Source organism: Pleuronectes platessa, chromosome 6, assembly GCF_947347685.1.
Source record: "Pleuronectes platessa chromosome 6, fPlePla1.1, whole genome shotgun sequence".
NCBI classification, from domain to species: Eukaryota; Metazoa; Chordata; class Actinopteri; order Pleuronectiformes; family Pleuronectidae; genus Pleuronectes; species Pleuronectes platessa.
The window spans coordinates 20,843,488-20,860,190 of NC_070631.1; the positions used below are offsets into that span (position 1 = coordinate 20,843,488).

The 16,703-nt window shown below is 41.8% G+C and overlaps 2 protein-coding genes across 2 annotated transcripts; one reads left to right on the forward strand and one right to left on the reverse strand.

Annotated features, from left to right (window-relative positions):
• Window positions 1-220: 220 nt before the first annotated feature.
• Window positions 221-6,906, reverse strand: ubiad1 (UbiA prenyltransferase domain containing 1). The gene is made up of 4 exons (XM_053424796.1): window positions 6,662-6,906; window positions 3,301-3,552; window positions 1,864-2,483; window positions 221-1,147 (listed from the first exon to the last, which is right to left on the reverse strand). The coding sequence occupies exons 3-4, from the start codon at window positions 2,423-2,425 to the stop codon at window positions 660-662; spliced, it is 1,050 nt and encodes a 349-aa protein (XP_053280771.1). The 5' UTR covers window positions 2,426-2,483; window positions 3,301-3,552; window positions 6,662-6,906; the 3' UTR covers window positions 221-659.
• Window positions 6,907-9,021: 2,115 nt separating this feature from the next.
• Window positions 9,022-16,451, forward strand: mmp23ba (matrix metallopeptidase 23ba). Its single transcript, XM_053425013.1, has 8 exons — window positions 9,022-9,312; window positions 12,194-12,330; window positions 12,980-13,119; window positions 13,559-13,726; window positions 13,878-14,042; window positions 14,804-14,914; window positions 15,888-16,014; window positions 16,107-16,451. Exons 1-8 carry the CDS (start codon window positions 9,178-9,180, stop codon window positions 16,279-16,281), a joined length of 1,158 nt encoding a protein of 385 aa, XP_053280988.1. The 5' UTR covers window positions 9,022-9,177; the 3' UTR covers window positions 16,282-16,451.
• The last annotated feature ends 252 nt before the right edge of the window (window positions 16,452-16,703 follow it).

The window sequence follows — 16,703 nt, forward strand, 5'->3', positions numbered from 1 at the left end:
TGATACAGTTCTCCCCATTAATGGATTTCACCCTGCAATTCATATTCCATCAAACATTTTGAATGGAGATAATGGTGTAATATGACAATTCTATAGCTTTAAGATATATATTCTGGTCTTCTTGAATGTAACCTCATGTCAATATTCCAAAGAAACTGTCATATGGGTTTTGTTTTAAAGAAACACGAACTTCCTTGAGCCAGAATGATGACATGGAACATCAGCAGCAGTGAGTTTTATTACAATCTCATAAAAGGTATATTTGGCTCCTAGAAAGAAAATGTCAATGAACAGTATGTCCCGTACAGAGTACAATGATAAAAATAGTGTTTTACTGAGGAAGTATCAATATTACATATTGTGTCTTTAAAATGATGGCAACTGTTGGTTTATTGTCTGTCCTTACTTATGAAAATGTTGCCCACCTCAAAAAATAACACCACCATTTTTTTTACTTTACCAACATGTGGCTTAATACTGAAAAAAAAGAAGCATTTCAGTGTCACAGAGGAGGACCTAAACTCAATCTCTGCTTGACGTATATATTAGACAATAAATTAAAGCCAGTGAAATTCTTCGGATAGCTTTGTACCAATACAAGGAGATACATAAACTAGTCTGTGTTAAAACAACAAAATCGAAATATCAAACCTAGCGAATCACAGTAATGGCAAGCTACCAGGAGGTGCCAGAATGATTCCAAACACATAGAAAAGTCCCATGAGGAGGTTGAGCTTGGCCGTCTTCTGGGGGATCTTGGCGTAGTATCGGCTGCGGAACTGCCTCTCCAAGGGGAAGGCCATTGGCAGCGTGAGCAGAGGCAGCGCCATGCTGATGGTGTAACGGGTGGCGAGGATGCAGAAAAGCACATAGGGGACGAAGAGCAGGAAGTTGTAGAGGACATAGGAGAGCGTAGGACCTATGAGGATGGCCAGGGTGACGATGCCTGCCTGCTTGTCAGAGTCCATGTCTCTGGTGTTGTTGCTGTGGAGGATGGCTTCTGTGTTGAGCGCCAGCGGGACGGCGTACACTAGTGGCAGCACTGAAAGGTATCCGACCTGTACTGCGTGGGCAAACATGACGGCCAGAGGGCCGAAGGTAATGAGGATTACCACGTCCCCTAGTGCCACGTACTTGAGGCCGATGCCTGGGGAAAAGAGAAAACAGAGGTGATATTTGATTATTTGATTAGTGGTCGTTCACACCTTATCATTAAATACCCAAGAGGGTTAGCATCTGTTTTCATCAAATTATTGATTAGCATCGGACGTCATCAGATGATGATGATAAAATGTTGTCATCAGGGTTATTTACTCAGACTTGCAAAAGCTCCTCCAGCGCTACAATAGACAAGTGTTTTCATAGGGTTAGAATTACTTCCCATGTTAACTAAACCAACATTTGTTTCACTTCTTGGATGAAATCTAGTAAACTGAAGTATGAATCACAAAGTGAGCATTAAAACAAGAAGCACAGTTCTGCATTTTGGAAAGTCAAATGTTGACGCTGATGAAAGGTGTGCACTATACACCTCTGAACTACCCGTGTTGACATTTCAAATCAAAGGGTCAAAACTAGACAATTTTTTGTATACATTGCATTTTTGTACCTACACATTGTGTGTACGTCACACATGCAACAAAAATATTAACTTTTTGAGCATCAAACTCAAGTTGTTGTTTTTTTTAAAGAGCAACATTTTTCTGGCACAAGTAACCATTATCATCCAATCTTGCAGAGTGTATTGTAAGTTTAAGATGTATGCCTTTCCATGTGTGAGTTAATGTGTGTGTGCTTTTGGTGACTGAGGTGGCCTATCAACTAAGGCAGCAATCCAAGAGATGCAAGTTTTGATTTACTCACCTCCAGTGTATAAAAAAGAGCTGGATAGTCCCCCAAAGTAAATAAGAGCTAGATGCTCCAGTCTGAGTGTGGACAGGAAGTAGAGCAAGGTGGCACACAGACACCCCAAAGAATATAACAACATTCCAAACATGACAACATCCTGCGGTGCCAGAATTTCGTCCACTAGAGTCCTATCGTCACTCTTCTTGTGGTCAATCCCTTTGGAGAAGTCATAGTAGGTGTTCACAAGGTTGCCTGCCCCGTGGACTACCAGGACGGCCACCGCACACACCATCAGGATGACCAAGTCCACAGAGCCATCAAGTTTGTACGCCAGGACGCTGCCAAGGGCCACTGGCGTGAGCGAGGCACTGAAACTCCACGGTCTCAGCGCCAGCACGTATGCGGCACACTTAAGCCTGACATGTGAGGCGACGCGGGCCATCTTCGACTTGTGGTCGGCTCCTGGGGGGTGATTGGTCATGTTATTCATGCCAGCCTGCCATTGTTGGCCATTGTGACCATTAGATCCAGCCAGAGATAATGTCTCTGCTCTGCTTTCTATCTGCTCTTTGGCCATTTCTGTGCAAAGTGTCTACGGAAGCAGTGATGTTCCCAGATGCCAGAGTTAGATGTTCCTGCAGGAATAAAAACAAATTAGAGCAGCTAGGTTAGGAACTAGAATTAAGACATATGATCACATCACACCTGTTTATCATTTTCACATTGGCTCCCAGTTTATTTTTGGGATGGATTTTAAGATTGTATTGATAACTTTTAAGCCTTTTCTAGGCTGAAAACTAGTGGGACAGACCAAATCAGAAATTCCCTGAGGAAATAAAGATGTCAGCGAGGGTGTGTTCTTTTCAGTCTTTATTAAAAAACTAAATATTTTCAGACAAAAGGTACTTTGACCTGAAAAGTGCTCTATAAATAAAGTTATCATTGTTATTATATAATCAGAAGAAACACGAGATGGTTGACAGTGCATTGGAAACACAAAGCATGCCACACAAACTCTTACTGCACATTGAAGAGAGGACTACTTTTCTGGCCACTGACCAATTCACTCAAACACAAAGTACGCAGTTTAATAGTTACATGTCCACTTGCTGCAGCAGAAGTGGTAATCAGGTGGTCCCCAGCAGACCCAGGGGTTATAGAGAGCAGACCGTTTCTAACAGAGAAAGTCACCAACACTATTACTCCAACGTCATGTGGGTGATTTCTGAGCTAACCTGACATTGGCTCGTTGGTGATCGTATTATTACACACGTGGGATTAAACCGTTATACACCTCCCACTCTCACTCAGAGGGAAATACTCGGTGGAGGCACCGGATAACGACACCGAGAGGTGCAAACAACCCCTGGCTAGCTAGTGAGATTATGGGATTAGAGCTAACGCGCTAACCGCAGAGCTAATGTTCTCTGTGCGGGGACAGCAGCTACTCACCAGCTATGTCCTCAGTGTCCGACACTGCCCGGGCTCCTCTGTGCTTGAAAACATGTTTATGTGACCCGCAGAGTCCGTTCCGTGTGTCAGCGTACGTGTCAACTTGGAGGATACTTGACTGGTTGGCCACTGCTGTACATGACGGGCGCCATTTCCTCCGCTGGAAGTGCAACGTCGCACATGGGTCGAAGACAACGCATCATCGCTCGCACAAGGTTCCGGCTTGTGTTTTACTCCGGGAAATAAAAATAACTAAACAAGGAAACATTAGATATAACGATAGAAAGTGTATAATAATCAGAGTACAGTCATGTTTCATACCACATTGGACTTTATAGACCACAGAACGATAAAATGAAGGCTAAATTAAATAAACCACAGGAGACGGAATATAAAGAAACGGGGGAACTGGTCCGTTGTAACACTTGCTACAAATACAAAAAGGAATGCATATCATCAACATTTTTTGGTAAATCCAGTCAAGTACAGGTACACAAAGCAACAACAAATAAAAATCAATATATAAATACAAATGAGATATCCCAAGTAACCCAAGAGTCCTCACATTTGCATTGACGTAATTTGGTTGCAGTTTCTCAATGTGTATGACTGAGACACATTCATGCAGCCACTTACCAAAGCACGTTGGAGCTGATGGCTTACAGACTGAATATAATATTTCTTGCTATTATTTTGTAATTAAACATTGGAGTGGACAGAAATAACATGTGGGGTTCCGCAAGGCTCCACACATGGAATCTCTTCTTTTTTTATTGAATCAAGTATTTACTCATTACTTAAACTATTTAGTTTATATTAAATTGCATTCATGTATTGTGTTATATTAATTCTACAATCTGTCCTGATGCCCTTTAGACATTATGTAAAGTACTAAGAATTGCCTGGTTGTGGAAATTTGCGATACAAATAAACCACCTCATCTTGCCTTACAATAGGAATTTGTTTTAACAAAAATCCCGCTGTAGTAAATCCAATACAAGGAGTCAAATAAAATAATGAGATAGGGCTTGTGGAATCAGCTTATAATTAAATCTTGTTTACCACATTGTTCAAAGTCCAACGTAGGGTTGAGGGTGGCAGGGTCAGTGGACAGATGATGTATGTTGCTGTGGACAATGGTGGAATACAGCTATGTCATTTAAAAGATGATCTGGACCTTTCAAGAAGAGCTGCATAGTACCATGGGAATAGAGAGGACTATTTGGGATTAGGGCACAGTTCTGGATACAACCCAATTTCCTATGCCTGTAATTAAACAAGCTATTGACCAGTATTGAGAATAAATGTATTTGGCCAAAGCTGAACCATGACATGGCCACATGGCTACCAAAAGTGAATCTGTTGAGAGTGTCTGAGGCAGAATTGCTTTGCTTGAAAACATGCCGTTTGATGCCTGAAGTTTAGAAGTTTCATGCAATAGTTCTTCTGGGATTCTTTAAATGAACATGAAACCACCCATTTCTGAAATGTTGCTAGAGATATTGATCTAATTTTAGAGCAAACATTTGGATTCCATAGCCTTTGTAAGAAAGGATTTGTGTTACTGAGAACATTATCTATGACTTTGTTTTGATGCATCATGACTGCATTACTACTTCACACTATTGTGTTGATCATGCATTCTTAATAATCAGAATAAATATGTGTGATGAGAATGAACAAGACCACACATTGTCCCACACATCAGTCTCTCTGTGCAGGCAAAATTTTAATACATCTATATGCAAGTAGATTTCACAAAATTCGACACATTGAACCTTTAATTAGGGCCCGAGCACCGAATGGTGAGAGGTCCTATTGAAATTGTAAGGATTATTCTAAGCGTAGTGAATGGGCTTTTTGAGGGCTTCAACGTGCTCAAAAATCTTTGAAAGTTTGCAGTAAATTAGAAAGTGGTGAAAATGTCATCACAACAAGATGGAGAACTAAAATTGCTCGGATCGTCATACCGTGTGACCATGGCGTGGCGTCAAAGTTTGATTACACGCCAAATCTATACAGAAATCGTGACTTAAAATCACAGCGCCCCCTGGTGGTAACAGGGAATGTCTTGTTATTGGTACGTCTACCACTTCGATGTGTTCCTCCTCATCCACTTTGCGAAACCATGTCAATCTTTGTCAAATGGGTCTCAAGACATTGATAATGTAGGCATAAGATTAGAGACTTTTCATGTCTCAGATAATTAATGGCGTGGCATCAAAGTTCATCAGCTCGCCATGACACACGAAATTGCTGTAACTTCAGTGTTCATGGGTCCATCTCCCTCAAACTACATGTGTGAGTGGTGTCGCTGGATGCTGAAAAAGGTTTTAATAGGGTAGAATGGGACTTTCTATTTGAGGTGATGGAGAAGTTTGGTTTAGGTTCAGGTTTTATTTCATGGGTGAATTTGCTCTACTCCACACAAAGTAGCTTCTATGCAAACAAACAATACAGTATCCCCCCCCCCCCTCCAGCTCCACCGCGGCACAAGGCAGGGGTGTCCACTATCCCCTTTATTATTTGCCATAGCTATTGAGCCCCTGGCCGTCCGGCTGAGATTTGAGAATGGATTTGAGGGCGTCTCCCGCCAAGGTTCAGTACACCAGCTGTCACTGTATGCAGATGATTTACTTCTCTATATATCAAATCCATCCACTACTCTCCCGATAGTTTTGGACATCCTAAAGCAATTTGGCCAACTCACTGGCTACAAACTCAACTTCGGAAAGTGTGAGTTATTTGCAATTAATAACTTAGTTGGTGACTTGTCAGACAACAAAGTTCCCTTTAAAAGAGTGGATAACTGTTCTAAATATCTGGGTACACTTATAACCAGGGGCCTTTCTAGGATTGAAAGAAATGGGGGGCTTAGCCCCTAAGGATGCTGAATGTTGCTCATTTGGGGCTGCGGATATCCATGTTTCAAACAGTTCATAGATTGGCTCAATCAGAAAGAGTGTGAGTTTTTCCTGTATCTTTAATTGCATTCATTCAGTATAAGATAACAGAAAAGACATAATTTCAGGGTCATTGTGAAATTTGACAACACAAATATGAACTGATTATAAACAACAACATTCTGTAGGCACTGATATTATTGTTTTAAAATACTAGAGATAGATATTAATGCAAAGAATAGAGAGCTGTCGATAGTTATTTCTTACATTTCAAATTTGCTCGTTCACACTCTTGCTCACTGGAGACATTTTCTAACAAAATAGCTAGCTAGCTAGCTTAATGTTAACATAGCTCATTACAATGTTCCCTTTCATTTGCCTCAAGTAAACCTAAATCTAAGCAGGTAACAATCGTTAACAACTACAGATAGCCACATTCTGTAACTTCCTGTACTTACAATTTCACTCCGTGCATCATTTACTATGAGCTAAACTCCTTGGCTGTAACCCTGCTGTCTTGATGAGAGACGTTACTTGGCAGAGTGAGAAAGCCAGCGCAGCAGCGATGCAGACTCCCCAAGGTCCTAGTGCCCGGTCTTTTATTGTTAAGTATGATGAGAGGCTATTGGATTGTAATTTGAAGGGGGAGAAAACATACAAACCAGAAACGCACTTACATATGTAGCATGTTAGAGTTATAAATAACTTGTCCATGTCTAAAACAATAGTTTAATTAAAAAATTTAAAATTACAAAAATAGCTATCTATTATAGTATATTATATTCTATTTGTATTTTTAAATTGTTTTTATATTTCATTGCATTAGTAGAAAGTATTACATGTTCACTTATTATTACTTTTCTGGTGTCTATTTCTGACTGTCCCCTTTACTGCTGTAACAAGGCAGAGGGTGTCGCTCCTTGTACAGTTTGTTGAGCCCTATGAGGCAAAATGTGATTTGTGAATACTGACTATGCAAATAAAAGAAAGTATTGATTTGATTCTGGGTCCCCATCAACTAAGATGCTAAATGGGAAAGACAGTTTAGAAAATTGATGGAATTATTACTCTGATTTATTACTCGCACGTATATAAAACAAGAAACAGTACAAATTTTTCTCAAAATGTTTATTTACAATTAGGACTCAGTAGTAGGAGATTTCTCTATGAACAAAACTCTCCACAGCTCACAAACCCCTATCGTGCACAACAGAACAGATCATTTATAAAGTGGATAGAAGTTTTATATAAAGAGTTAAAGCCTGAAAATAACTTTATTATCTGGATTTCAACTTGAGAAATTTGTAAAGTTAGAGTTTAAATGTGTTATATCATCTTAAATAAAACCTCTATTTAGTTCTCAAGTAAACAAATGAAGAGGACAACATGATCAGATTAACTCAACTTGGAGCTGCACTATCAGAAAATGTATGAATATCAGTCTGTTATCAGGATTTGTTATGTTTCCTTCTCTTCCTTCATAATTACTGGATGCAGCAGTTTTTCAGAAGCACATATTACGGCGATAAGACATCACAAACCAAAATCACACTCTGTGTAATATCATGTCATATCCTTTATTTAGAATAGAAAAAAGCACAAGTGTATTTACATTCACATGTACTGTGGTATACAATAGAATACAACTTTACAATAACAGCGTTCTCCAAAGTCTGTACAGGGTTAAAGTGACAAATGTTGAGTTTTCAGTGTGGATTGATGAAGACGAGGTGGAAACTTTACAAACCGCTGACTGAAGAGACTGTTCACCTGAGCTGGTGAGGATCAGAAACATGACGTAAAAGTTTTGACAACTCCTCCCTTTTAAGGCCTTCAATGTCCTTGCACCACGATACCTTTCGGAACTTTCAGATCTATTGACCTGCCCTCTTGACAACTTAGATCCATGGATGGATTCATTTTTCTTCTTTGTAAAGCAGTCTGTAAAATTGTTAAGAAAAGTGCAGCATAAATAAAAGTTTGTTATCAAAGTTAATTAATGAAATGGTAAATTGAAACACTTGTCTTTGCGTGTATAAATTGCAGAACGAGACTGCACCTAAATTACCAAATTTGTGCTTTCGTAATAAAATGTTTACTGTTTGTACTTTGTTCAACCCATCATCCAACCATGGACCCAGTGTCACTTCTGCATATGGCATAACTCCAAAACCATAATTCAGCATTTCCATTCCAGGGAGAGTCATCCGTATGTACCTGCAATGTCCCTGTCACCCTGTCCTCACTGAACAAAATAAACACTAACAAATCACAGAGGGAGGCTATGCAACTCGAGCGCTTTGACATTTCACAAAACTCTAAACAATAAATTGTTTGGAAAAACGCTGAAGCTGAATTTCCATTTAGATGAAGACCTGGAATGTAAAAAGGGGATTTTTTTTGGAGCCGTGGGTTGTTTGGAGTTTGGGGAGATGGTTCACACACTGACCAATCTCCCTCCATCCAAAGGCCTCTTTCTTTGTGTTCTTCCCTCCTGCAGAAAATGTGTGCGCATGCCATATACTGAAGTACCTTTCCCTTTCCCGCAGCAGCGCTATTACATAAACCTTTGAAAGCCATGTTCAAAATGAGCCATCTGATTCCGCTTGAGCTCTTCTCCAGCGGTTGCAGCAAGTGGTTTTGATCGACAGAGCGCGTTTGGTTTTCATTAGAATGTCTCGACGCTGACCCCCTGCCCCCTCTGGAGTAATGTGAAACCAGCCCTCTGGCAGACGCGCTGTGCGGCCGGAAAGGAGCCGAGTGGAGCTGCTGCAGACTGCGCTGCCTCCACCGCCCGGTCCGCAGGCTGCGCCGCTGCCGCACAGCCCCGCACATTGGTCCGCGCAGCGACACACTGCCGAGACGTGCGATGGCAGAGAAGTAGTGTTCCTACATGCTGAACCTGTGCAGTCTTCCCTGAGGAGATCATTTTTTTTATTGTTATTACTTTTGCTGGAGGTGTGATACCGCAGCCATGGGGAGCTGTCAGACTCCTAGAAGTTTACGCAGAGGCGTCCGGGGCTCCGCTCCTCTACTGGCCGCGGCGCTGCTCACTCTTCTGTCCGCGGGGATGCAACAAACCACAGCCTTTCCCTCCTGGAGGTCCGAGGTATGACCACTCCATCACATGCATGTCATCGCAGCTCCAACACCACAACGTGCACTTTCTTATCAAGTTGTGTAGGTTAGATGCCGTTTTCTTGATCATCTCACCACAAAACTCCATTGGAAATGTTATGACTTATGATTTATTATTTATTTTCTACAAAACGACACACCAGTGATGCTTCTAGTTGAAATGCTTTCGATTAAACAAAGGCCACTTTCCAATTCGGCTTACACAGTATTGTTACCTCATTAGGTAACAGTTATCTAAAAGGGGAAGTGATTTTTTAAACGAGTTAACGAGTTAATACGAGTTAATAACGTTTCTTAATTACTAGTTTATACTCATAAGAATGATTATAATGGCATTATATAATATAAACTTGTAATTTAAAACTATGTATACAGTTGATAACTTCCTGTCCACTATCCCTCCCTAATACACCAATAGGATACTATATCATTTAAGTTTTATGTAAGATAAAGGTAGTGGATCCGTTACACCCCAAATTCTCCAAAGTAGGTACAGATTAATAACCTGCTTCATCATATGCAAACTGTGCATATGTTACAGTGAGTACAATTTAATTAAATTATAAAAAGTGTGGTCTTCCGTATAGAAATAAAAACAGGTTTCAGGATATTCACAGGTAAAACGAGAATAATTCATTCACTCCCATTATTTTTCTTTTGCTGTTATTGAGTAAAAGTCTCAATCTTTTAAAGACTATTAATAAGAACCCACGAAATATCCAATTTACATCACTTCTCTGGTTTCCTTAAACGTATTTTCAGATTCAATCACTCACACTTGAGCAAACGCATTACATTAAATTAACGTTGGTTCTCTTTAAGAAGTTGGATGAATCACATAATTAGGTTAGGAATGGAATGGATCCCGGTGCACTGATGTCTTTGGTGAATTGGATAAGCGTGTTAACTCCACACGACTTCAATCACTGCCACCCACCACTCTCTCACTTTATATGTCAATCAAGCGAGGCTGCTTGTGAAGATTATATAACTGACTTAGATAAGCTTGTGGCAGGCTGGTGAATAAAGAGGTCAAAATGCAGCCAAAGAGCATTTTAATGAGCTCTCTTTTATCCGTACTGAAACTCATGCACTGATATATAGGAATCCGCAGGGTCAGCACTTACTGGTTTTAAAGTTTGGTTTAGCACCCCCGTTTCTGCCTTCATGGCTTATTCATCTGTATTTGTGCCACAGTGTGAGATGAGATTTGCAGTCAAAGACACAGGAAGAACTGAGCTGGCTTTACTGCAGTAAACACCTCATGAATCACTGCACACAAAACAGTGGCAGCTGAGGTCAGGAAAGCAGCTTCTGCCTAAAATAATGACCGTTACGTACAATGCAATATAGAAGCATTATGTCAGCAAGAGGCAAGAGACGTCATCCAGTGCAGCAGCAGTGTCGGAGCGTCTGCCAGACGGCCGGCCCCTGCTTCTCTATTTTGGTAAGGAAATGAAGGAAGTACGGCATCTACTTGTCTTGACTGGGAAAAGCAGGATCAGGAACCACACCAAGATATGGTGTAGAATACAAAGTGGTTGGGGTGGCTTCGATATTTTCTCTACACGTACAGGATCTTTTGCCCCCATGCAGTAGGAAAATGCTGGGGCGTGGGTTTTAAGGGCTTTGCTTCTTCTCCTGTTTATCAGATTTATCTTAGGACGCCTAGGCTCTGAACCACTGCCTTAAAAGTACCTCTGCATTGTTTTTCATACCAGTGTTTTAGTCAGACAGCAATACACCTGAGCAAAAGCTCTGTACACTGGGGGGAGTTTAATTTTTCATCACGAAAAACTTTGTGGTACATGAACCTCACAAATCCACTGTCCAAATGGGTTTTGGGAGGGAGTTTTAGAGGCCGTTGTGAAGTCTGAGACACTTTTCTGAAACATGGCCAACTCTTGGATGTGTCCTGAATTCTAAAAGGACATTTTCAACACGGTTAAGACAATTCAGCAAGTGTAGTTTGAAGCATATTGAGGCTTTTACTCTTGCTGAACCCTGTGTGTCATTGGCAGGCTCTGTATAGACATGTATTCTCATCAGTCTCAAGTACATGATGTTAGGATGAAGTAGTAAATGTGCTCATTTCAGAGAAATCTGGATTCAGGGTATGTGCATATAGCAGTTTTTCACTTTTGATGTAGTTGTCTTTGAATTGATCACTGAGGACAGACGGTCTTCCTGCACGAGCACACAATGGGTTCCTTGGTTTGAATCAGGGCTCGACTTCAAGTGTTGGAAAGTGGATTTACTACTTAAACCCATCTCCATAAAGAGTTATAGATTGTATCAACTGGTGCGAGCAATATTATGGAGTTTTGCAGCCAAGACAAACCACATCTTTACTTCAGTCACAGAAAATTTATGAAAGCCTTTCAAAGCTATGAAAACAGTGCAGAATCCAGGTGTGATTATTTTGAGTCACTGTCGCCCATTCCCAAAGGGTCAGCCGGTACAACCTATCCGTGAAAAGGATCGTATTTAACGTTTGGAAAGTTCTTTTACTGCCGATCACTTCCCTTTTCCAAGAGATGGAATGCCCTTGCATGAAAATAACCTTCACAAGCAAAATGCTGAAATTAAAGCAGTTGAGCACAGTTTTAGCTGTCAAGATAACAAATGTAGTCTAATGCCTGCAGCTACAAAAGTCATACTTTTTCCAAGACATGTAATAAGCAAAGAATTCAATGCATCTCATTGGATTCCTTCAAAAGCCTAACCAAGGAGTAAGACTGCATCCTCTTTCAATTAGAGCACAGAACCAGTTTCAGATGTCACAGATGTCCAGTTCCTAAACTCCACTTTACGGTGCAAGCTGATTAATTAAAGGTTTCTCTTTGTCCAAGGAAGAAGCTTACACCACTGCCTTACTCATCGGGATCCGCAAAGAGGCCCGGTCACAAGTGCTTCACCTCTCCAGGAACAAGCGCTACACCCTCACGCCGGAGCAGCTCAAATGGGACAAGTTTAAGCTGACATACAAGTATTGGTTTGAAACTCTTTCTGTAGTCAGCAAAGCAGGAAAGTGCAGCTTTAGGGAGAGGGTAACAAAAGGTAGACAAATACTTCTGGGACAAACAAACAAACGTAATGCTCCACTGAAGGTTGTCCGACCACCACAAGTTCGGATTGCATCTTCTGACATTGTTTACCTAACAGAACCCTACTTGCATTTGAAAGAGAGGGAGTTATAAAGCCCAACCTTTGGATGGTGCACCAGCTATTTGGAGCAGTTCCAGTGACATTTAATTCTTTCTGGAGCGGTAAAAAAGATGACCGTACAAACCTAAAAGTCCTTTAGAAGAGTTTAGACTGAGCTATAGAGTTTTGATCATGGTGTCCTGCAATCTTAATGGAAGATTCAACTGACAGATCAGCAGATAAAAAGTAAATAGATTCTGAATGAATTAGTCGTCTTCATCTCCTCCATATTACAAACAAATCCATATTAGTCTAACTCTATCCGATACATCAGTGAGTATGAAGCCACACAAATGGAGCTGTACTTACAATACTTGTGGGATTTCTGGTCTGTCTGAACAGTAGCCATTGCGTTTTGGCAGATTGCTCTGCTGTAGAGGGATGTGTGTCGAGACCAGTAATAACTACCCCATGCTGTTGTGTCTGAGCAGGTTGCTCTCATTCCCAACAAACCTGATAAATGCCAGCGACACGCGTCGAGGGATAGCAAGGGCTTTTGGCATGTGGAGCGACGTCTCTCCGTTCAGCTTCAGAGAGGTGCCAGCTGACCAAGAAGCAGACATTAAGATTGGTGGGTACCCCGCATGTGGCTGTATCAGCCCGCAACAGATGTTCCTTGGCTTCGAGTTCCAGACTTCTGCTTTGTCGTTACTGTTTTTCTGTCTGCGCTGTCCTCACTGAAATGCCTTGGCCTCCAAATTCATTAAATCAAGCCACCGCAACTATATTACCAGGCTTATATTTAGCTTGATTCATTATTCTAAATGAAAAAAACACTTCTATGCACGTCAACCCATGGGGAAGATGTCTAAATTAAGTTTATCTGTCCCGTTGGGTGCTAACGCTGTAGTCCTGCATAAATTCTCAGCGACAGTGAAAGAAATGGTCGTCATAAACCTCTGCCTTCAGTAATTCATCATCCCCCTGCTGTAGTCCACACACAGCAGAAGTAATGGAGTGAGGGTTTCCCTCCACGGCTCTGAGGTATGCGTCTGTCTCTGTTTTGGCAGGCTTCTACCCCGTCAACCACACAGACTGTCTGCAGTCCTACTTGCACCATTGTTTCGACGGCATCACAGGAGAATTGGCTCACGCATTCTTCCCGCCAACAGGCGAGATCCACTTTGACGACCATGAATACTGGATTCTTGGAAACATGCGTTTCAGCTGGAAGAAAGGTATGTGTCTTTATCATGTTTGTTGAAACCGCTGATATTTAATCCAGAAGGTGATGGAGGCAGCAGACCCTGAACTGGACATTTCGTGGGGGGGGGGGGGGGGGGGGATGGGTCAACATGAAGAGAAAATAATCACATATCTCTGTTGCAGGAGTCTGGCTCACAGATCTTGTCCACGTGGCAAGTCATGAAATTGGACATGCCCTGGGACTCATGCACTCCTTGGACTCCAAAGCGATAATGCACCTGAATGCAACTCTGACAGGGCGCAAGCTCATCACACAGGATGAGGTGTGGGGTGTGCACCGTCTCTACGGTATGTTCATATCCGATGTTTCTTACAGAGGATAAATGAGGAAGTTCTTTGTAGATAATTGTAAACAACTTTTAGGCCGTAGTCAGTCATCCAAGATATAGATCTAGAGGTAGTCAGTCAAAGGCAAAGTTATTGGGTCTCTTAATATATTAAGCAATTCCTCCAAAAGGTGAATAACTAAAACCTCATTATACCAAGTCCTGTGCAGGGATCAGGCGACTGCTTGTTTTATCCATAGTCTGGTGTCGATGCAGCACCAGGGAAGCTTCATCACATTCGGACTAAAGAACCAGTGCCCAGTGTGACAACGTCCACAACACTTCAACAGAGAAAAACAATAGAAGAACATTGGTGCTGTCATGAGGGACCCTTTACACCATCTTCACCTGTTTGTTATAAAAGATTTCCAACCAAGAGAAGTCAGAGTCCGTCATCTAGTCAGCGAAGTCTGGTCCCAACATTCGAAGAATTCATCTAGATCCTCTTATGACGAACTAGTGGTACAAAACCAGCGATCCATCTTTGGTCACAACCAACCAGAATGTCGACCACAGTCTTTGACAACTGACACTTAGAGCCAACGTGGCATAAATGTATACTATATAAACTACTCATGAGTCATGATTAGTGTGTATTAATAGGGAGTCATTTTCATTGGAATAAAAAGCAGAGCAGGGATCCAGATTCTTTAGCTGCTTACTGAGAGCTGCTGTCTGATACTCCTCCTCCTCTGCCTGAGTCAATCTCCTCCTTTCTTCCAGGTTGTTTGGACCGGTTATTTATCTGTCCAGCCTGGGCTCGGAAAGGCTATTGCGACAGCAAGCGCAGGCTGATGCAGAAGCACTGCCCCTCCAGCTGTGATTTCTGTTACGGTAAGACACAGCAGCAGCAAAAAACAGCAGCGGTCCAAGGGGAAAAAAAGAGAACTTTTTCTCTCAAGTGAGCAGCACAAGGAGCTGCTGTGAACCGTTTGCCAATGGAGCAACGGGAGCCAACAGGTCCAGCCATGCAGAGCTGTGATGGGGGCTTTCAAGAATTTCATTTGAAAGGAAATTGCTCTTACTACTGAAGGAGTGTGCGTTTAGTTCTGGAGAATAGCAGCAGCCCAGAACACAAACAGAGCAGAGAGGGTACCTGTTTTTTCCTGCGTCTCTAGGGGTACTGATAACACATCTGCAATTTAACAGCCTAAGCGTCTTCAGGCTTATTTGCGGTGTTCTGGTGCTGAGCCCTCTGCTGCACAACAGGAAGTGGCTCCTTTAAACCGTCACAGCTCACGGATTGTTGTGGCTGTCTGCGATTTTTGTCAGCAACAAGGGACAGTGTGGAGAGAGGCAAGAGGATACGATTCCTGGCTCGCAGTAATCTGTTCCTCATTGTTGATTGGGAGATGTTGTACGGCTGTGGAAAATTCCTGAGTCAGTCCAAACCCGCTGGAATTTCAGACTGTGGCTTGAGGGTTAGAGACACACAAGGTCAATTTGGATTTTTGTGGCATTAACGAGAGCGACTGCTTTTAAGCAGAATTTGAGTTGATCAGAAGGCAGACTGTTGTGATTATGACAATAAGGCAGTCACTGCATCAGCAGGTCAGGGGTTGTGATAAGTAAACGTGATAAGGTTTGCATAGAAATTTTGACCATAATCGATTTCCGTGGTGTTTTTAAGAGCGTGACAATTTCAGATTTTTTGATGCACTGAGATACATAGTAAAATATCTGTTTTCGCTATTTTACTTCAGCACAGTCGTATTAGATGCTCTATGCCTGGACAGGAACATTGTTAGATCAATAAAGTTAGGATTTGTTTGTATTTTTTGAGGATTTCCTCTCAATCTTCTTCCAGAATTCCCGTTCCCCACAGTGGCTCCCACACCGACTCCACCAAGGACCAAACACAAGTTAGTTGTTGAAGGCAAGAAGCTGACTTTTCGTTGCGGGAAGAAAATAGCATCTAAGAAAGGCAAAGTATAGTGAGTATTCCTCCAGGATCTTCGTCTTCTTGCAGCAATGCTACAGGACAATTTCTCTCTGCACTGTCTGATGTCTCAAACCCTCATTCCAGCTGGTACAAAGATGGGGAGCAGCTGGAATTCTCTCACCCAAACTACATCTCGCTGACAGACGACCACATCACCATTGTGGCCAACGCCATCAACGAAGGCACATACACCTGCATTGTGAAGAAAAAAGACAAAGTCCTCACCAACTACTCGTGGAGGGTACGCGTGCGCTTCTGAACAGGACACATTCACACACGTGGTCACCAGGAGACCTCATTCTCTAAGGCACATAGTTCTTTTCATTTTTTAAGAAAACGTTTTCCTGAATCTACCACACACACGACTGTCTTGTCATTTGTGTAAATGTGTTTTCATTTGTTCAAATAATAAATGATCCATGACCTGTAGTCTTTTTGTGAAAATACTACCTGGCGGGGAAAAGCCAGTAATGACGGACCTTTTATTTGGGGATGAATAATACTTGTTGGACGATGTCCGCTCTGCCTTCGTCGAGCCTGGACCTCTTCAAAGATCTTCCTTCTAAGACAGTCATGACGTGCAAAGCCAACCAGGGGTTCGTGGGGTCTCCTTTAAGAAAAAGGGGGCTAATTTGCTGGATAGAGCTTAATTTAAAATCAAGATCAGATTCTAGAAATAGG